At 37.6% G+C, this 21786-nt stretch overlaps 2 protein-coding genes, 1 long non-coding RNA gene and 1 other non-coding gene across 4 annotated transcripts in view; 1 reads left to right on the top strand and 3 right to left on the bottom strand.

Annotated features, from left to right (window-relative positions):
* Positions 1-21786, top strand: part of LOC131025146 (uncharacterized) — a 93887-nt gene that overhangs the window by 61185 nt on the left and 10916 nt on the right. The gene's annotated exons all lie outside the window — the stretch shown is intronic.
* On the bottom strand, positions 3655-4267 carry LOC131025180 (14 kDa proline-rich protein DC2.15-like). The gene has a single exon (XM_057954825.1). The coding sequence runs from the start codon at positions 4202-4204 to the stop codon at positions 3824-3826; it is 381 nt and encodes a 126-aa protein (XP_057810808.1). The 5' UTR covers positions 4205-4267; the 3' UTR covers positions 3655-3823.
* LOC131007336 (small nucleolar RNA R71) lies at positions 9370-9476 on the bottom strand. The gene has a single exon (XR_009096041.1). It is a non-coding gene; the product is annotated as a small nucleolar RNA R71 (small nucleolar RNA).
* Positions 15372-18425, bottom strand: LOC131025197 (uncharacterized). Its single transcript, XR_009102110.1, has 3 exons — positions 18249-18425; positions 16330-16396; positions 15372-15726 (listed from the first exon to the last, which is right to left on the bottom strand). It is a non-coding gene; the product is annotated as an uncharacterized LOC131025197 (long non-coding RNA).

The raw sequence follows: 21786 nt of genomic DNA, 5'->3' as shown, positions 1-21786 counted from the left end.
TTGACTTTAGTTAGGATGGACTAACTAGTTCGATTATCCTAACTTCAGATTTTGTGTTCATAATGATGATAGTTAGTTTCTTTTTGTTCTTTGTTTTGGGTGATGTTATGCCTTTTTTATCTTCTGGATGTAGTCACTTTTGGGATGTGTCCATGTGTGTTTTTAGTTCTCGTGATTCTTTCTTGTACCTATTTGTTCTATTAGGCGCTGCCACTTTTGGGCATTGTCATATATGCGATACCGGTTGATTTATTATTTACAGGTTGGGGGTCCGCCTAAACCCCCGCCATCTCGAGTATTTTCTTCAAAATAATAATAAGAATAATAATAATTGACAATACCTAAATGTTTTAAGCTTTGTTATTAATGCCTATTTTGATGCTACTCGAATTTGGATTTCGGACGAACAAGCAATCCCACTGAAATTAATGTACACTCCGTGGTTGTGTGTTATCTAGAGGGTTGACCGACTACTGGTCTCCTTCATAATGCGATGCCCACTAATATGGTCATTAATGAAGCAAAATGTATGCATGGTATTTATATAAATGAAAATATTTAGTAAGAATGAACTACTTGAAAGAAAACTTTCGTTTCTTACAAAATGATTTGGCTCGACAACAAATTGATAAGCTTATATATTAGTTTTTGAACATTTTCTACTAAGTACTTTTGTACTTAGCCCTACATATCTTTATAAATGTTCATGTTGAGTTGAGATGAATGATTGAATGTTGCCGAGCGAAGATTTTGTCTAACTTAGAATAGACTCAGAGAGAATATATGTCTTCACACATATGACATATATCCAAATTATTTTTTTCGCTGCAAATAATGATTGTGTTCTAGTTATATTAATGACTATGTCAATTGCCCTTATTACTTAACACTTAACTAGGGTTTGCTGAGTATCCATTTGATTACTGCATCAACCATCGAGGTTTCTCTCATTTCAGTAAATACATGTTCTTTTAAATTGTCGAGTCATAAACGAGTCAAACATGCTATTTCTCTAACCTCACTTCTAATTAAATTCATTTCTCTAATTCTTAGCGAAATGTGGTCGTGATAACCTATTTATTTTTTATATGATTATTTAGGAGGGTAAGATTATAGTGTAAGTGATATTTGTGATCATATATTTAATATAGTGTAAAGTAATTACTAAAAGAAAGACTAAATCAAATAAAACAACCTGAAAATAAATACATGATAAATTAAATGGGACGGATGAAGTATCTTTCTAGCAAGCCACGACAAACATGATAAGTGACACTAAAGGGGGTGTATTAGTTCAGGATTTTAATAGATTTTTGCGGATTTTTAAAATATGGGTGTATTCGTTCAAGACTTTTAAAAGTCTATGAAAATCTAGAGGTATTCGTTCAAGACTTTTAAAATTCTATAAAAATCCAGAGGTATTCGTTTCAGACTTTTAAAAATCTATGAAAACCTAGAGGTATTTAAAAATCTATGGATTTTAAAATTGGACTGATTTTCATTGATTTCATTCGAAAAATACACATAAACAAATCTGACCTCAGATCACGAGATTTCGAAATTCTTCAAATTTCAGCGCCGACTGGGTTCCAACGGCCGCGGCTCGAAAAAGCCAGCGATCGCTGGCACCCAGCGGTCGCTGGCACCTCTCGAGAAATCATCTACGCAGCCAATTGCTATCAAATTTTGCGGGATTTCCATTAACTTCTTTTCTCCGCAAAGATGGTTTGTGTGGCCCACCATTGGTTAATTGCGAAGAAGTGATAATTGAAGTTCAAGAGTGGTGATTTTGCTTCTTTTTTCTTCATCAAGTGATCTGAATTTTTCGTTTTCTATGTCTACGAGATTCAATTCTTTCACTGGCACCCAGCGACTATTAAAATTTTATGAAGTCAGCGGTCGCTGGAACCCAGCGATCGCTGGGAGCTGTCCTAGTAGACATGGCCAAAAAAATCAGAACTAGGAACCGAACCGTGAAATTGGACCGTCCGGGATGGTTCTGGAACCGGAACCGTGTCATACGGTTCCGAACTGGAATCGAAACCGTGCTCGGCCGGTTCGGTTCCGGTTCCAATTTCTTCAAACCGTCGGTTCCCGGTTCTGAACCGTGGAACCGGGAACCGTGTTGAAACCGTGCTGGAACCGGGCTGGAATCGTTAACCGACGGTTTCACTGTTAGAACCGAGAACCGTGGAACCGTCTGAGAACCGCTTATAAGTAAGGAAATATATAAGTATAACCACTTATTTACTTTATTATCAAATACATTTAAAATATTAATTTCTTAAATTTTATGTTAAAAAGAAGTTGATCAATTTACAAATGGAGGATCATGCGTGAGTTGTAAAAATACTTATGTCGTTTATTGTTGATTAGTGGTATATAGGTTAATAGTTATCAGTTAATTAGTTTTTTAAAAAAATTGTTATCCGTTAATTAATCCATAGTGGACTTTGATTCTTTCGGGATACGTAAGCAACTCAATTATAACTTAAATTTTATAATTAAGCTCAAGTCCTATTTTCTTTATTTCTTTTTTTTTTCCCCTCAATTACAAGTTGTAAACTAAGTTGCCTTAATTTTATTTTAGCATCCAAAAGTTGTAATTTGTAAATTGTATTATAAGAGTTGTAAGGTGTAACTTTGAATTATAAGTTCAATTTAGAAAATAAAGTATATGAAACTTATATTTTCTTGTGTCTTTTATTTTATTAAAGCAAATTTCATTAAATTTTCCACAACAATACATATAAAACAATACAAATTACATAAAAAAGTAAAATAAGTTATAAAAAAATAAATAAATGGACGGTTCTAACGGTTCGAACCGGAATCGGCGGTTCGGAACCGGAACCGAAACCGCAGGTTCACGGTTCGGAACCGAAACCGTGAGGGTTATTTTCCGGTTCGGTTCCGGTTCCAATTTTTGGAACCGGCGGTTTCAGTTTCGGGTCGAACCGGGAACCGAACCGTGGCCACCTCTATGTCCCAGCGCTCAATTAACTCCAACGAGCGCTGGGATGGTCGATTTCAAATCCGTAAAAATCACGTCAAATTCTTATTAAAATCCATACAAAATTCAAAATTTGTTTAGAATTCCAAAATACATGAAGAATCTGTATGAATCTGTAGATTTTTAAAATCTCTGGATTTTTAAAATATATTAAAATCCTGAACGAATACACCCCCTAAGTTAACTTTCTTCCTATAAAAATGTAGGTAACAACCATTTGAAAAAATATTTTTTGTCTCAATCAAAAATAGTTATTCATTTTAATTCAGAGGGTATTTATAGTAATTTCTACAAATATGTGTGATATTAATCGAACGGTTGAAATATTAAATGAAATCATTGTAAACAGCACATTAACAGGCTGTATAGGGGGCGCGCTGAATATTTTTTTATCCAAAAACCAATTACATACAAGCTGGATAGCTATATAACAAACGTCGAGACTCATCATAATATTGATATATCAATCTAGCTAGATATACGTATACATGAATAGTAATTTTCTTCTTTTTCTTCTTCTTCTTCTTTTTTGATTAGGGTATATGCATAGTAAATTAATCAAGAAGGATAAATGTAATTTCACAATTTCATATAGTAATATAATTGACGTTTAAGCTATATTCCTTGGGGTTAACAATGACTAGGCCACGAAATCACAATAATTACTTTTACTGAAGACTCCTCACACCAATCACCATATATCAACCACAAACTTACAATCCAAACAAGCACAACGATAATAATTAACACCACGCGCAACAACACTTACACAAGCACTAATTAAAAAACCAAACAAACTAATTTGGCTTCTCAAGCGCAGACGAAGTCCTTAGGCACTTTCTTGCTGCACACATTAAGAAGCAAGCTGAGAGAGAGGGGAACATTAAGGTTAATTCCCAAAATGCTAGCCTTAATCGCAGTGCAGAGGCAGACTGCGGCCTCGAGGTCGACTAGCCCGTCGATGAGGCTGCAGCATGGGGTTTTGGGAGGTGTCCCGATCGTCACGTTGAGAAGGCCGCCGAGCAAGTCAGCGCAGATGCCGAGTTTTAGGGCATCTCTAGGGCATGAGTCACCGTTGCTTGGTTCCGGCTTCGGTTTAGGGCTCGGCGGAGTCCAAGCAGTGGCCAAGGAGAAGAAGATGAGGTTGAGCAAGAGGAATAGAGCAAGTGAAGTGAATCTCTTAGTGGCCATGCCTAGCTCGTTCTAGCAAACTGGTTAATGAAGGGTTTATTAATTTGCTTGATTTTTGATGAAGATATTAGGGTTTTTATAGAGAGGTGAATGGTGGATTCTTGGATAGCTTGATGTTAACGTTATAGTATTAAAGAATTGCGTGGACGAATGGACTAATAAAATAATCATTTTAAAATAGTAAAGATAAAATTAGCTATTAATATAGAAAAAATATAAATTTGCCATTTTTATTATTTTATCTCCTATTTCACAATGAAATGTACTCCATCCTTCAAAAATAGTTCTATATACTTAAAAGGGAGTGACACAGATTTTAATAAAAGTGATTGAGTGTATTGTGAGTGGAGAAATAGTCTAAGCTTAGATAATATTAAAAATGATTAATTAATTAAACTGTGAGTGAAAAAATGAGCCATCATATGATAAAATTTGTAAATAAGTTGATATATTAAGGATAACATGTTGTGGGATAATATCTATAAATAAGAAGGGACTATTTTTAGTAAACTTACTAAAATTATGACAATAATGGGCTGTTGTTGGAGATGGTGAGAGGATATATTTAATTGTGAATTATTCTTTATATACAACCAAGAATCTATTTTCGTTCTCTCAAAAAAAAAAATCCATTTTCGTTAATTTAGCCTCTCTTTTTTTTGTCCATTTCGTTAATTTAGCCTTGATTTCGCCAATTAATGTCAAAAATTTGTTATTGCTTATCATTATAATACGAAAATGGCTATTTTTATATATATTAAATCTTGTGAGAAATTGGATCCGTTCCCATGTATTTTAGCTGGCTGGACAAAAAAAATGTGTGGAGATTTTGGATGCATGTTATTTTGAGGATATACGTCTTATTATGTTATTCAGCGTGGGAACAATCTACCTAACAAATTATTATGTAGGCGTTAGCACATCGATGTTCATTGATCTAGTAAAGTTAGAGATGGGCATTGGGCTTTAGGCTAAAAAGTTTGGGATTTTCGGACTTTTTGGCTCGCATGATATAAATTAATTATTTTTAAATTATATATTTAAAATAATAAATATAAAACTTAGTATTTATTATTAAATTTTAAAATCTTGTTTTAAAAAACAAAATCTGAAATCAATTTTAGAATTTGAAATCCAAAAACCCTAGCCTACGTGCCGGGTGGAATGAAATGAGGTTAATTAATAACGTGGTACGGTGTTGCTAGCCTAGCATACAAGGTTAGTGAGATTATGAGCGTGCGGCAACAAGAGTCATTGCAAAGCTGTCTATACTCTATAGTCTAACTGTCTAACTACAAAAACAAAGATAAAATGAAATTTTCAGTTAACAAGATTATAAAAGAGAGAAACATCTTTTGGCAAAAATTTGTGTACTTCCTCCCAATAAGGACTCATCAATTCCATTTGTAAATAATTTACTATAGTTTTTTAATCTCTGATTAGAACATGTTAATCACAATCAGAATTTGAAGTTTGAAAAATGAAAAAATATAAATTATTTTTCAACATTTTTGTTGCAAAAGAATGAGATTTCTGAAAAAAAATTATTGAGCGGATTTGACTCGACCATGCGATGGTCCGAGAGGGGCTGGGTTGAGCCGACACAACCCGGTATAATTCAAAAGTTCAGTGGATTGGGTCGGGCTGGCCCGAACCGGTCCATTTGACTGCTCTACATACGGTGCTTTCTAATGAAAGGAAGAAAGGTGTGGTAGTAGTGTTGAGGTATTAAAACAAAAAATATATATGAGATGAAAAAAAAAAATTGCACGATTGTGGAGATTTCCGCAACTGATTTGAATGAATTTTGAGTAGACACGAATATGAGAGATTAGTAAACTCGACGAAGGCTTTGTTCATTCATGAAATATTTCTTAGTTTATTTTTGGTAGTAATAATTTTACTAACTATCGTTTTCACGATTCTCGTATATTTATCAATTTTTAATAACTACCATCACTTTTTCTCATTTGTGGAATCCTTCCTCCACTCATAAAATATATAAGTAACTTTTCTTAAAATTCATCATGCCTGAAAGTTTCGCCTATCCAAGAACATATAAACTCGCACACCTAATAAGTTAAAACTCGTGCAGAGACTCAACCAGAAACTCTGGCAGAGACACAAACAGAAACTGTGCAGAAAATATGAAGAACACAAGAACACCAACAATGGTTACCCAGTTCGGTGATAACACACCTACGTCTGGGGGGCCACGCCCAGGGTAAATTATCCACTAGTGATGATAAGATATACAAAGGACTTACACGCGAAGACTCGTTCTCCCTAGCCTCTATATCTTCCCAAACCTCCACCAAGATGAATAATTAAGAGTAAATTAACAACTCACTCCCTAAGCTTGAATGCTACACATTCAACGCTTAAACCCAACAAATAAACTTACTCCAACAGGCTGGAGCAATCGTAAACACAATAGAACAAACCCACGATCCACGCTTACAAAAGAAATAAGCCACAAGCTAGAACACACTTACATGTATTGTATGCTCTTGATAAGGCTACGAAAATACTCTTAACAATCAGTAGAGTAGAATGAAAATCAGCAGCCAAAACGAATTCCCTTCATCACCAATATATAGCCAAACCCTAGAAGAAGTTTGGGCTCTTATCGGGCTCAACTCTTGGCGGACTGCAGGCTCCAGGCGGCGGCTGATCGAAAGGATTACATGAGGCAGCACTAAATAGGGTTCATAAAAGCCCTAGGTATAAAGACTCCTTAGCAAACTTGAAGGCCCAAGCCTATCTCAAACTAAAAACCCGCAGGGAAAGAAATCTGCCAGACAAGAGACTGAAGAAGCAACCCAACAAGAGACATTCTGAGAAACTCCATGATTTATGCTTAATTTACACTATTTTTAGGGGTTTGTATGTGCGTGTTTTAGGATAATCTTCTGGAATTTGGTGTGTTTTATGTTGTATTCTATGCTTTGCAGGAGATTTAGGCTTACCAGATGAAAGAATGCAATTTTGGATGTTTTTCGCGATTTTTAGGTGTTTTGGTCTGCAGAGCAGCGAAATCATCATTCCTCTGGAAGACCAGAGAAGTCAAAAGCCAGTCCAGAGAAATCCGCGGAATGTCAGAGGAGTCTAGGCCAGAGGAGTCGCTTCCCTGCTAACCAGAGGAGTCGAGTCCAGCGCTCAAAAGTCAGAGCAGAGGAACCAAGTCAGAGGGATCCGACAGAGCAGAGAAATCAGTCAGAGAAGTGAAAGTCAGAGGAATCAATATTCAGAGAAGTCCATTACAGCGGAATCGAGAAGCCGGAGAAATCACCCATTCCTCTGGCGATAACAGAGAGATCACCCATTCCGCTGGCGATACCATTCCTCTGGCGAAACTCATTTCTCTGGCAAGGTCCGTTTTCCAGAGCACGCATCCAGCTGAAGAGTTGCCTTATTTCACACGATTCTATTACCTTTGGAATTCTATTTCCATTAGAATCCTACTTTGCATGGCAACTTTCCATGATGATCCGAAGGAAGTTTGAAGCCTATAAATAGGTCCTCTTTTGGCCTTTCAAGGACGACATCATCAGACGGCAGAACCCCGAACCCTAGTATTCATACTTTAGTTTTTAGCTTTATAATTTTATTGCTTTCTAGTTTTCAAGGCTTGGATCAAGATTGAAGATTCAAGTCGCTACTTCAGTTTTTATTCGGTTTTTATTAAATTCAGTTTTTACAATTGCTTTCTCTTTAATTATGTTTATGTTTGATTTCATTATGTCTGGCTAGTCTTTTATTCTGAACCTAGGGTTTGTACATAGCTGATTGATTATGTGTTTTTGATTTATTGATATCAATTTGCCCTCCAACTTATGATTCATGATTCCTGGTGCTTAATCTCTTGTGAATTATCTGATCAATGATTTACATGTCTAGCTGTTCAGTTTGAGTCTTGAATGCGATAATTGTTCAGCCGATTTAGGAATGCATGATATAGTGTTAGCCTTGAGTCTTGAATGCGATAGGTGAAGCTATAGGAAGCTATTCTTTATGTGCTATTGGGAGTTAATTTATTCCTTGGAGTCTTGAATGTGAAAAGGGATTAATTAATCTACGTTCATAGGTGGTCGTTAGAGACGCTTGTGAATAATATAGTGATCTTTCATCAGGGTTGGATTAAAATTGGTAATTGAATCAATAGGTTGAATGCATGTAGTTGATTGGTGAAAATACATCCCTAGGGTCAGAGTTTTCCATATTTGAATTTATCTACGTATTTTTTATTAGTTTCTATTTGCGTTTTAATTTACGTCAACCAATCTCTCCCTTTCGTTGCCTGAATATTACTAGAGTTTAATTAGGATTACTTAGAGTAATTCGTTATAATAGTCCCTGTGGATACGATACTCGGTTACTGATTTTGTGCTGTAATTGCACCGTGTTAGTTGCGGTAATTTGTTGCTAATAATTTAGTGATCAACTTTTTGGCGCCGTTGCCGGGGACTATTTAGAATTGACTTTAATATTTCTGATTAGACTTAAGCATTATTTCAGGCGTTATAAACTTTTATTTTATTTTATTTTTAGTTTTTAAAATTTCTTTTCTTGTTTGTTGTCTCAGGCGTGTATGATCACGAGATCCAAAGGAAAGGAACATCTAGTACCTTTGAACTTGGAAATCGAAAAGCAATACAAAAGAGACAACCGCGAAAAGAAAGAAGCAAGCAATGGCAGAACAACAGAATAACATGGACCTTGAAACTCTTGTGCGAGCCGTGACACACCTTCAGAGGCAGCTAGACGAAGAGAGAGAGCGCAACCGGGCTCCTCCACCAGAGCCACCACTGAATCATATGTATCAGCCTCGGGTTGATCAATTTCAAGGAGGCAAATGGGGACCAACTGTGCAGGCCAACACATTCGAGCTGAAGCCGGGATTCATAAACATGGTGCAAGCTGAGCAGTTTAGTGGAGCGGCTTCTGAAAATCCGCATGCTCACATTACCCAGTTCCTAGATATCTGCGACACCATTAAGCAGAATGGAGTGCCACCTGATGCCATCAGAATGAAGATGTTTGGATTCTCTCTTAGGGACAGAGCGAAGGAGTGGTTCAAGAGTCTGGACAGAGGTGCTATTACTGGATGGGAAGATTTGTGTAGAGCTTTCCTAGCAAAATACTTTCCTGCCTCTAAAGCTCAGAAAATCATTGCAGAGATTTCTCACTTTTCCCAACTAGGAGATGAGACCATTCATGATGCCTGGGAAAGATTTCGTGAGCTGCTCAGGAAATGCCCACAACATGGTTTCACAGAGGATCAGCAAATCATTCACTTTTATAATGGTTTGACTGGTCTGACAAAAAGTATGGTGGATGCTACTGCATGTGGATGTCTTCTACATAGAAATACAAAGGAGGCTTATCGAGTGATAGAAGAGATGGCCTCCAACAGTTATCAATGGCCGAATGACAGAAGTTCCACGAGAAGAATTGCAGTTGTGAATGAGGAGAGAGATAATTTTAAAGAGAAATATGAAGCTCTTCAAAAGCAGTATGAGTTGGAGAGAAAAGCATTGCTAGCTAAAATTCCTCAGCAGCCGATTTTATCCGATGTAACACAGTTTGAAGATGCTAATTTTGTCCAGCAGCAGTACCAATTCAATAGACCAAACTATCAGGGACATCAGGGTGGAAATCCACCGTATCATCCCAATAATAGGAATCATCCAAATTTTTCCTATTCAAATCCCAACAATGCTGTGCAGCCTCCACCTGGGTTTTATGTGTCTAGTGGAGGAGTCATCAATGAGCCGAAGGAGGATTCACTAGAGGAGATGATGAAGCAAGTGTTGGTGAAGGTGACCGGGATGGAGGCAAACTCGGCAAACATGGGGACCAAAATTTCCAACATGGAGCAAAATTTTTCAGCATTGTCTAAGCAGGTGCAGATGTTGGAGACTCAAGTTGGTCAGATGGCCAACCAAGCAGCTGCGCAGAACAAGCCAGGCCAACTTCCTAGCAATACTCAGTTCAATCCGAAGAGCCAACATCAGCAGCCTCAGCAAAATCAGCAATGTCATTCCATCCGGGTGGTTGATAATCTAGTTGAGGATCCAGAGCAGAGGAATCAAGAGCAGCGGGATCCAGAGCAGAGGGTTCCAGAGAAGCGGGTTCCAGAACAGCGAAATCACTCAGAGCAGAGGAATCCTCCAGAGCATCGGAATGGCAAGGAAAAAGGTGTCGAGATTTTTGAGGAGGATGATTTGGAGACGATTGTATGCGATTCGCCACCAATTTCTAAGGTGTCGAGTTCTTCTGCAGTTAAGGAGCCCATCCCTAATCCCACATTTCCCAGGCCAGAGTACAAGCCTGTGGCGCCTTTCCCGAATCACCTGGCAAAACCAAGATTAGATGAGCAAAGCTCCAATTTTTTGGAGACATTTAAGAAGTTGGCTGTGAATATTCCTTCCGTGGAGATCTTGAGAAACAAGCCAAATGAGGTGCAAATTGTGAAGGCTGTGATGGAAAAGAAGCGTGCATTCAATGAAATTGAGGAGGTGCTCGCAGTGAAGGAGTATCAGCTGCCTCCAAAGAGAGAAGATCCGGGCAGTTTCAATATTCCTGTGAAGATTGGGAAGTCATTGTTTGAGAAAGTGTTGTGTGACACCGGAGCAAGCATAAATGTCATGCCTCTTAAAGTATATAGGAAGTTGCAGCTGGGGGATTTGAAGCCAACCGACAAGACAATTCAACTGATTGATAAGTCTTGCTCTAAACCTCTAGGAGTTGCGGAAGATGTGCTTGTGAAGGTGAGTGATTTTTTCTTCCCAGTCGACTTTGTAGTGTTGGATATTCCGGAGGATCCAAAGATGCCTTTGCTGTTAGGGAGACCTTTCCTTGCCACATGTGGAGCAAAGCTAGATATGCAAATGGGGACGATGATATTGGGAGCCTATGGGGAAACGGTGATCTTCAAGAAACCTCCACCAAAGGAAGTTCCCCAGAACGAAGTGATTAATTTGGCTGACAGTTTTCTAGCAAATTCGGAGGATGAAGAGGTTGCGAAAAATGAGCTGCCCAAGTATGAAGCCAAGAAAAAAACTCCAAAACCAAAAGAAGTTCTGACTTTTGAGATGTGTTTGTTTTTGGAGCATGATGGGGGGTCTTTGAAAACCCATACCCCCAAGAAGAAGAAAGTGAAATTCCGAATTTTTCGGAATAAGAATGAGAAGGGGGCAATGCTGGTGGAGGATGTCCGAGCTAAGAGAAGTGTTTTGGTGGAGAGGGCACCCAAGAGTAGAAAAGCCTTCCGATGGTTAGAATGTTGTTTCCGACCTCCATGAGTTTTTGAGGTATCGTCGAGCTCTAGACGTTAAATTAAGCACTTGTTGGGAGGTAACCCAACTATTTTTCTTTGTTTTGTTTTCCTTCCTTTTAGTTTCGTTGTGTTTTGTTTTGTTTCTTTGTTTTGTTTGGGGCTTTTGTTTCTCTGTCAGGTTTCTGGAGGTTTTCGTGTTTCAGCAAAGCCGCTCACTTCGCTGCTCTGTCCAGAGAAGCCACCCTCTCCTCTGTCCTGACCAGCGAAGTCACTCAATTCGCTGCCCCGTTAAGCGCTGCTCTGCCAGCGATATGCTTATCCGCGCTGCGCCGCCAGAGAAGTCACTCTCACCTCTGAAACAGACCGCAAACCCTCTTCTTCACCACTTCGCCCGATGATTCAGTTTTTCATTGCCGATAATTAGGGACGTTTTCTACACTTTTCATATTCCTTTTATGCCCTGAGGACATGGCATACTTTAAGTGTGGGGGAGTGGTGTTTTGTGCTTATATTTTTCAAAATTGGGCGAAATTGATTTTTCTATGCTTAGTTTTTAGTCTCGAATCTGGCTAATTTTTATGAATTTGTGGAAGAGAAGATGGTTTTCAATGTGCATTTCGGGTTTGTGAATGAATGGAGGATATTCTTGTTTTACTTTTGATATATGTTTCTTGTTTGTGCAAAGAATTTTGAGTTTTGTTGCAACACTTTTGTAAGTTAGTAAAACGTGATTTGTCCGGTAGATGCTAGAAGGAGTGTTGTCATTGTGATTGCCTACGATCGTATCTTACCTGTGAAATGTGAAAAATGTTGGACGAATTGCCAACTTCAAAAAAAATTGCCAGCTCTGAAACATCTGGCCTGTTCTAAAATGCGATAGCTCTGAGTCTCTGCTCCTCTAGTTTAACTATGAGCATGGGAAACCACGTGAAAAGACTTTGGATTATATCCAAATGGTTTTATTTCATAAATTATGGCTCAACTGTCGAAAATCTCAAGCACACAAAGTGTGAAAAATGGTGATATTGATTATAAAGGCGATCACATTAGGGAATTCACTTCTAGCGGAGAATTGGGTCTGATCGAATTACTTGCATTACTCTTTTGTTACTTCTTAAACTTTGAGTTACTTGCATGACCGAGAGATGTATGGTGATTGTAAAGTTTTGAATTGACTTTGTGAATGATTGGATGGAAATAAACGTTGTTGAAATCGATCTCTTCCTAGGATTCATATAGATTTTGCTTGAGGACAAGCAAAAGGCTAAGTGTGGGGGAGTTGATTTATGCTTAATTTACACTATTTTTAGGGGTTTGTATGTGCGTGTTTTAGGATAATCTTCTGGAATTTGGTGTGTTTTATGGTGTATTTTATGCTTTGCAGGAGATTTAGGCTTACCAGATGAAAGAATGCAATTTTGGATGTTTTTCGCGATTTTTAGGTGTTTTGGTCTGCAGAGCAGCGAAATCATCATTCCTCTGGAAGACCAGAGAAGTCAAAAGCCAGTCCAGAGAAATCCGCGGAATGTCAGAGGAGTCTAGGCCAGAGGAGTCGCTTCCCTGCTAACCAAAGGAGTCGAGTCCAGCGCTCAAAAGTCAGAGCAGAGGAACCAAGTCAGAGGGATCCGACAGAGCAGAGAAATCAGTCAGAGAAGTGAAAGTCAGAGGAATCAATATTCAGAGAAGTCCATTACAGCGGAATCGAGAAGCCAGAGAAATCACCCATTCCTCTGGCGATAACAGAGAGATCACCCATTCCGTTGGCGATACCATTCCTCTGGCGAAACTCATTTCTCTGGCAAGGTCCGTTTTCCAGAGCACGCATCCAGCTGGAGAGTTGCCTTATTTCACACGATTCTATTACCTTTGGAATTCTATTTCCATTAGAATCCTACTTTGCATGGCAACTTTCCATGATGATCCGAAGGAAGTTTGAAGCCTATAAATAGGTCCTCTTTTGGCCTTTCAAGGACGACATCATCAGACGGCAGAACCCCGAACCCTAGTATTCATACTTTAGTTTTTAGCTTTATAATTTTATTGCTTTCTAGTTTTCAAGGCTTGGATCAAGATTGAAGATTCAAGTCGCTACTTCAGTTTTTATTCGGTTTTTATTAAATTCAGTTTTTACAATTGCTTTCTCTTTAATTATGTTTATGTTTGATTTCATTATGTCTGGCTAGTCTTTTATTCTGAACCTAGGGTTTGTACATAGCTGATTGATTATGTGTTTTTGATTTATTGATATCAATTTGCCCTCCAACTTATGATTCATGATTCCTGGTGCTTAATCTCTTGTGAATTATCTGATCAATGATTTACATGTCTAGCTGTTCAGTTTGAGTCTTGAATGCGATAATTGTTCAGCCGATTCAGGAATGCATGATATAGTGTTAGCCTTGAGTCTTGAATGCGATAGGTGAAGCTATAGGAAGCTATTCTTTATGTGCTATTGGGAGTTAATTTATTCCTTGGAGTCTTGAATGTGAAAAGGGATTAATTAATCTACGTTCATAGGTGGTCGTTAGAGACGCTTGTGAATAATATAGTGATCTTTCATCAGGGTTGGATTAAAATTGGTAATTGAATCAATAGGTTGAATGCATGTAGTTGATTGGTGAAAATACATCCCTAGGGTCAGAGTTTTCCATATTTGAATTTATCTACGTATTTTTATTAGTTTCTATTTGCATTTTAATTTACGTCAACCAATCTCTCCCTTTCGTTGCCTGAATATTACTAGAGTTTAATTAGGATTACTTAGAGTAATTCGTTATAATAGTCCCTGTGGATACGATACTCGGTTACTGATTTTGTGCTGCAATTGCACCGTGTTAGTTGCGGTAATTTATTGCTAATAATTTAGGGATCACTCCAGAAGATACTTCTTTTGTTCTACATAATGACAACAAAACTTAGAGTATATAAATACTCTAACAATCTCCCCCTTTGTCATTGGTGTAGACAAAATCAAATTCTGCTCAACACATGAAAACACAGCAGTTGCAAAACAGCAACAACTCCCCCTCAATGTGATCAGCTCCCCCTCAATACAATAATCCATATACTCCCCATTTTTGTCATACATCAATGACAACTCTCCCTCAACAAGAGATAGATGTGTTCTTATGAAAGAATATTTTAAAGAACATACTTCGGAGTAGAGTCTTCATAGCGGGATCAAGTGACTTATGAACAATGGCGGGAGCGTCTTCTGTAACAGCTACATGAACAACTGCTGGACAAACAAAAAGAGCGACTTCTGTAGCAGTTTCATTCGTAACAGCAGGAGCATCAACAACTAATTTGCTCGGATAACCCATAACATCAATAGGATCATTCTCTGTTTTAACATCTGCAGAGACTTCAGTTTTAACATTCTCAGAAACTGAAGAAGAAACTCGTACTGATTTCTGCACCCATTTCTTTCGAATTTTTCTTCTTCTGGTTATCCTCAAGGTATGATCTGCAATTAGTTTTAATATGACCTGGTTTATCACAAAAGTGGCAGATGGGACGCCAAGCACTTACAGATGATCCATTCGAATGAGGTTGACCAATCTTTTCTCTGAAATAACCAATGCCTTCTTTGCCATGTTTTCCAGTAATAGGAACTTTATTCACCTGATAACTTCTTGTATCCACCATCTTCCTTCTATCATCAAGAAAAAATCTGCATCGAGGTTTGATGTGTCCACGACGATTGCAATAATGACAGATAGGAACAAAAGATTGAGAATTGTTCCTTCTTGGTGGAAGATTCCTGTACGCAGCAGGTTTGTGAATATTCTGAGGTATATTTCGATTTTCCTCCTTTGATGGATTGACATCTGGCTTGATAACATCGTGTCACAGCCCGCCCTAACTAGGGATAGTTAGGCCGAGTGATCCACGACTAGGGATGGGGTTAAAGAAGAAGGGGAAGAAAAGGGGCGTTATTTATAGCCGTAAAACTTACTCATCTTAATAAAACTCGTCATTTTTATTCATTAATACTCAATTGAAAACAGTCTATGAAAGACAGCATAAAACTTAATTAATATCATTAATCAAGTTATACATCATATGAAACCATTCTCTTAAGACTCAAAGTATGACATAACATACTATAACATCAACAACATCTTGCAGCGGAAAGTAGCTAGACATATGTATGAAGACATATTCTAGACAGGTTAACTATTTATTAACAACCCTGGAGACTCCGCTCATTGCAGCACCATCATCACATCAGCTCAACCTGCACATTTAGAAAACATATGCAGGGCTGAGTACAAAAGCACTCAGTGGGCACGTATGCCTAGGTATAAAAATACATGCTTCAAAACTGTAAATTGTCATGCCATCATAATCAGTACAGCAAGGGAGTTTTTCGCTAAAAATGCCCAAGCTTACTAAGTTCATTTGTGATTCTTAAAGTTCGTCTGATCAGACTAAGTTCTTTTGTAATCTATCATATCTGAAACTTTGTGCCGGAGAGGTGGCCACCTCTCACGGTCACTTGACCGGCCAACCCGCTAGATGACTCACGGTCACTGGTATACACTAGCCCTGGCAGGATAGCTATCAACTGCTCAGGACCCGAATTCGATTTCATCATTGGCAAAGCCAAAGCAGATAGATATCATACTAAAATTTAAACATTTTATGGCAAGACAATACTTGAAATAACTTTAACTCAAATATTTTGTAACGAAATAACTTGCTCAAATGTAACATTAAACTCATTTGATAGATATATAAAACTGAAATTAACAGTTAAATCATCTCATGCATTCATTCGTATAAGAGGCCTACGACACGCAGGGGATCTCTATATACGTATAGTAAAAGTAATGCCCACCTCGTTGTGTCTCTGTATCAATGAGTAACGTCACTCTCTCCCTCAAGTCGTTACTTCCCAAAAGGACCTTCATTGTTATGAAGAATTGATGAGAAGTTATAAAAGAAACCTCGATCAATAATCTAATCTCTTTTATGAAACATTAGTATCTCTAATGTTCATCTCTCTTGATTGTTAATCAATATAACAATTATTATCTCTCGTCATTACTCATTAATTATAACATCCTTATGTTATAATTAGCAGCTCTTCAATTAAAAGAAATATTTAACACATCGAAAAGTCCACTTTCTTAGCAGATCTATTCGCTCTCATCTCGTCTAATTAACCAATTAGAAGTTAAACTATCCATTAGGCATGTATTTGAGTCACGGGTCAACAAGAATTGACTATGCTCAAATCCTAATTTCACTAAAAATTTCGGCATGACCTATTCATATATAATGTCAACCACGAGATTTCAACGCGTGAATCTCACTACGTGAACTCGTCTCTCGACTCAAAACTTAACATCTTGACATCTTTTCAACGCAAACCAAACAATTCAAAATCATCAAAACTCTTTATCAGTAAACTATCATTTATACTCGACACCAATTGTTCGAGTGTCAGATACCAACATTTATGTGCGTTAATCATAACTCTCACAACTCACACCATTTAGTCATATCGTATCATCCATCAAAACAAATATAATCAAGTTATTTTCTAGAAAGTTTTGCTGTTTTTGTGTCATCTTTAAAAATTCATAACAACCAACTCAATCATCATAAACTCTCATACCAATTGATCTCAAAAACTTCATGAAGTGTAGTTCACTCTAAAAATGGTAGTTAACCAAAAAGGTTAAAGGTTTTTGGAGATATTGCTCTTTTAGTGCAGGCTGTCAAAGATTGACAGTTTCTGCCAATTTTGTTTAGGCCATTAGAAACCAAGGCAAACCTTAATAAAATTCCATCAAATTTAATCATCCAAAACTAAAGGTATCCTTGAAGATTTGGTTAAAATTTCACAAGAGAAAACGTTCATATGATCTGCCAAATAAACAATGAAACTCATACACTTTTACTGTTGGACAAATATGACAGCAGAACAGGGCATTTTTGAAATAATAAACTGCTCTGTTTCAGAGGTCATAAAAATTGAAATCTTATGTTTTTAGAAAAGTATTGAAGTCTAGTTTCGTTTAAAAAAAACGGTGATGCAAAATCCTTCATGGATTAATAGATATAAACGTTTTTGTGAAGTCTACCAATAGTTGACAGATTCTGTCAAGGATTTTTCAAAATATCTTTAAAATAGCAAACATCATCCAAAAGACATGAAATTTTGCAGCAACGAAATACACATATCATAGATAAACATACTAAAATTTCAGAGCCATCAAGCAATGAAAACTCATCGAAACATAAGCTTGAAACTGCTGTAAAATTTTGACAGAATTCCAGTTTTAATTTCGTTCAACAATTATCATCCATAAATTGTAAATCAATTAGCATGCTCATGTGATATCGTAGAACACATATACGCAATAATATTCATTATGCAACGTCTCTAACTTCACGAATTTAAATAATCATACTCTAAAAATTTATACAATTTTCGTGCTTGGAAAAATACGAATTTAATATATATCGATTCTAGCATACCCCTAAGCACAAATATCAAGTCAAAACGATCAAACAAAAATCGAAAGACAAGCTAATATGTGAAAAACGGGGCTGCCCTCATGGGTTTCATAGCTACGGTTCGTTCCGTTCTTACTCCCTTCATTAAACATGCTCAACATCTACCCAAGAACAACATACTAAAATTTCACGACGATCCGACGTCGTTTCAAAATAAAGTCGAGAATCGACGTTTTTCGACGTCGACGAAAATCGAAAAGAAAACCATCAAAACGTAGGTAGAGATCTTACCTACTTAGATACGTGATCGAAAAGATGATCGGCGTTCATCTCGGTGCTCAAATCGGAGCTCAAAAGCTTGAGCTCAAGCTAAAAAATGGTATATGCGTGAATGGTGTGTGTGTTTTAGGTGTTAGTGTGTGTGAGTTGTGTGTGGGCTGAAAATCAACGTGAGTTAAGAGTGTTTGACTGAACTTGGGCGGTTGGGGGGTGGTTTTGGTGGGGTAGGGTTAGATATTTAGTCGTTAAATATCTCGTCTCGTCTCGTCTCGTCTCGTCTCGTCTCGTCTCGTTTTAACGACTAACAACCCATACTCTTCGTTACTCGCCCTCTCAACCTCTACTCACTTTCATTACACTCGTAATTCCATATAAATATAGAAAACGCAAGCTCGTTCTCGAAATTCTGATAAACGAGCTCGGTTCGTTTATCGAGAAATCCCGGTTTACTATTCACTCGTCGTCCAAAAATAAAAACTTTCATTATTGGACTCGTATCGAAAAACTAAGAATATTTCTCGACGACGTGCACGTAAGATTTTGAAAGTCGACAAAAAGACGAAATAGCCGTATTTTACTATTCATCGTCAAAAAGTCAAAAATTTCAAAAACGTCTTAACGGACTCAGATTTCACTTCCGAGTTCACCGTTCTCATTCAAATAATTATCTAGAATTATTTGAATACTCAAACTCAAATACGGATATAAAATCCCACATCATTCTCACATCATCAAAAGAACATCTCAACATTTTTAAAATATAACAACAAAACTTCATATAACTCTTCATCTCTTTACAAAGTAAATCAAACAAGGGATCTAAACCCTAATTACTCAAACTCAAGAAATTAAACACGTCATCAAAAGCCCGGGTATTACATACCCTCCCCCTTAAAATAAATTTCGTCCCGAAATTTGTACCTCTTGTAAATGTTTCGGGTACTTCTCTCACATCTTATCCTCAAGCTCTCTTTCCACTTTTTTCTAACTATCATATCTCCATTGGACCTTATCCAATGCAATCGACTTATTACTCAATTGCCGAATTTTATGATCTAGCATCATCTGAGGTCTCTCTTCATAACTCAAGTCTGGTTCTAAGATCATTTCTTCTTAGTAAACCACATGGTTTGAGTCGAAAATATATATCCTCTCAATTGTGACACGTGAAACGCGTTATGCACATTTCCAAAGCTAGGTGGCAAAGCTAACCTATACGCTATTGGACCTATCTTTTGCAATGTCTCGTAAGGACTTATAACTCTGGGTCTAAGCTGTCCTTTAACTCCAAATCTATTCATCCCCTTTGAGGGTGAAACCTTCAAGAAAACTTCGTCTCCTATCTCGATACTTTGTCTCACATCTTATAGGCAAACTCAATTAGTGGCAACACATTCTCCCGATGTACTCCTCTATCAAGGATAGTAGTTCTTATCATATCTTCTATCGTTTGCTATGCTAAAATTCATCCTTGTACCCAACTCTTTCTGTAACTCATCCATAAACGTGATGATTTTTTTTTTTTTGGATCTCTCTCTGAGGTGATCTACACCGGTACTCAAAGCAATCTTATAATCTCACGAACGTACAATTGTGCTAACTTATCTGGTCCATACGCGATTAGGATCGGTATGAAATGTGCAGATTTTGTTAGTCGATCTACAATCACCCAAATTGCTGTATTTTCTCTTTGACTTTTGGGTAAAGCTGTCACAAAATCCATCGTTATGTGATCCCATTTCTACTCGGGAATCTCCAACGGTTTTAACTTCCCATAGGGTCGTTGGTGTAATGCTTTCACTTGCTGACAAGCTAAGCATCGCTCTACAAACAAAGCTATGTCTCGTTTCATTCCGTCCCACAAAAATCTCTTTTTTTTTTCCACAACCTGATACATCTGTGTGCCTCCTGGGTGGGCGGTGTAAGGCGTGTCATGAGTCTCACTCATGATCGTATTCTTAAGTTCATCATCGCGGGGAATGCATCTTCTCCCCTCAAATAAGATAGCATTGTCTGATTTTTTTTTTTTTTTTTTTTTTTGTAACTCTTGAGATCTCCTGCTCTTATCCTTTCTCGTAACTTGTTCATTGTCTCATCTTTCCTTGTGCTTCAATCACCATTTTCCTCAAACTAGGCATCGTCTCAACAATACTCGCTATCGTCCCTGGTGGTTTTATCATCTCTATCCTCATCTTGTCAAAGTCCTTTATAAGCTCATCCTCTCTCGTGAGAAGACATCCTAACTTTGACGAGACTTTTCGGCTCAATGCATCGGCTACTACATTGGCCTTGCTAGGGTGATAATTAATGTCGCAGTTAACATCCTTTACTAATTCGAGCCATCTCATTTGCCTCATGTTAATATCCTTATGCTTGAAAAAGTATTTCAAAGTTTTGTGGTCCGTGAAAATCTCACATCTAACTCCGTAGAGATGATGTCTCCAAATTTTTTTTTTTTTTTTGGGCATGCACAACGGCTGCAAGCTCTAAATCATGCATTGGATAATTTATCTCGTGGGATCTAAGTTGTCGTGATGCATAGACTATAACTCTTCCTTCTTGCATCAAAACACATCCTAGCCCATTCTTTGACGCATCTGTGTAGATGGTATACTCTTTATCCATTTCCGGGACTAGCAGCACTGGTGCTGTAGTCAATTTCCTTTAAGCTCTTAAAAACTCTCTTTACACTCCTCTTTCCAATTGTACTTAACTTCTTTTCTCGGTCTTGCTATCATGGAAAATCCTTTAATAAACCTCTGATAGTATCCTGCTAAACCTAAAAAGTTGCGAATCTCGTTAGGCGTAGTTGGTGATCTCCACTCATGTACAACTTGTACCTTGACGGGGTCAACTTTAATTCTTTCGGATGATACAATATGTCCTAGAAAAGTTACTTCGTTCAACCAAAACTCGCACTTGGTGAATTTGGCAAAAAAAACTTCTCAACTCTTAGCGTTTCCAACATCGTTCTCAAATGTTTTGGCGCTCCTGCTCATTCTTCGAATAGATGAGAATATCATCTATGAAAACTAGGATAAATTTATCCAGTTATTGATGGAACACTCGATTCATGTGATCCATGAAAACTACTGGTGCCTTCGTCAAACCGAATGGCATAACTATGAACTCATAGTGCTCATACCTCATTTGAAAAGCTGTCTTAGGTGTATCCTCCTGTCAAAATTTGAACTAGTGGTATTATGATCTCAAGTCAACTTTCAAGAAAAACTCGCTCCTCGTAATTGATCAAACAAGTCATCTATCCTCGGCAAAGGATATTTGTTCTTGAGTGTCAATTTATTCAGCTCTCGATAATCTATGCACATTCTCAACGTGTCATCCTTCTTTTTGACAAAAAGACTGGTGCTCCCCACGGGGATACACTACGTCTAATAAAACCTAACTCGAGCAATTCTTGTAGCTGAATCTTCAGCTCTTGTAGCTCCTTAGGCGCCATTCTATAGGGTGCCTTCGACACTAGTGCTGATCCAGGTTCTAGGTCGATAGTGAACTCCAACTATCTTGTTGGTGGCAATCCTGGTAAGAC

This window comes from Salvia miltiorrhiza, chromosome 1 (assembly GCF_028751815.1).
Source record: "Salvia miltiorrhiza cultivar Shanhuang (shh) chromosome 1, IMPLAD_Smil_shh, whole genome shotgun sequence".
NCBI classification, from domain to species: domain Eukaryota; kingdom Viridiplantae; phylum Streptophyta; class Magnoliopsida; order Lamiales; family Lamiaceae; genus Salvia; species Salvia miltiorrhiza.
Note: the sequence above shows the minus strand (reverse complement) of the source record. Positions and strands in the feature narration are given on the sequence as shown.

What these genes read in the sequence shown, in the direction of transcription:
- LOC131025180 (XM_057954825.1), bottom strand. Translation starts at nt 4,204, where the DNA reads ATGGCCACTAAGAGATTCACTTCACTTGCTCTATTCCTCTTGCTCAAC.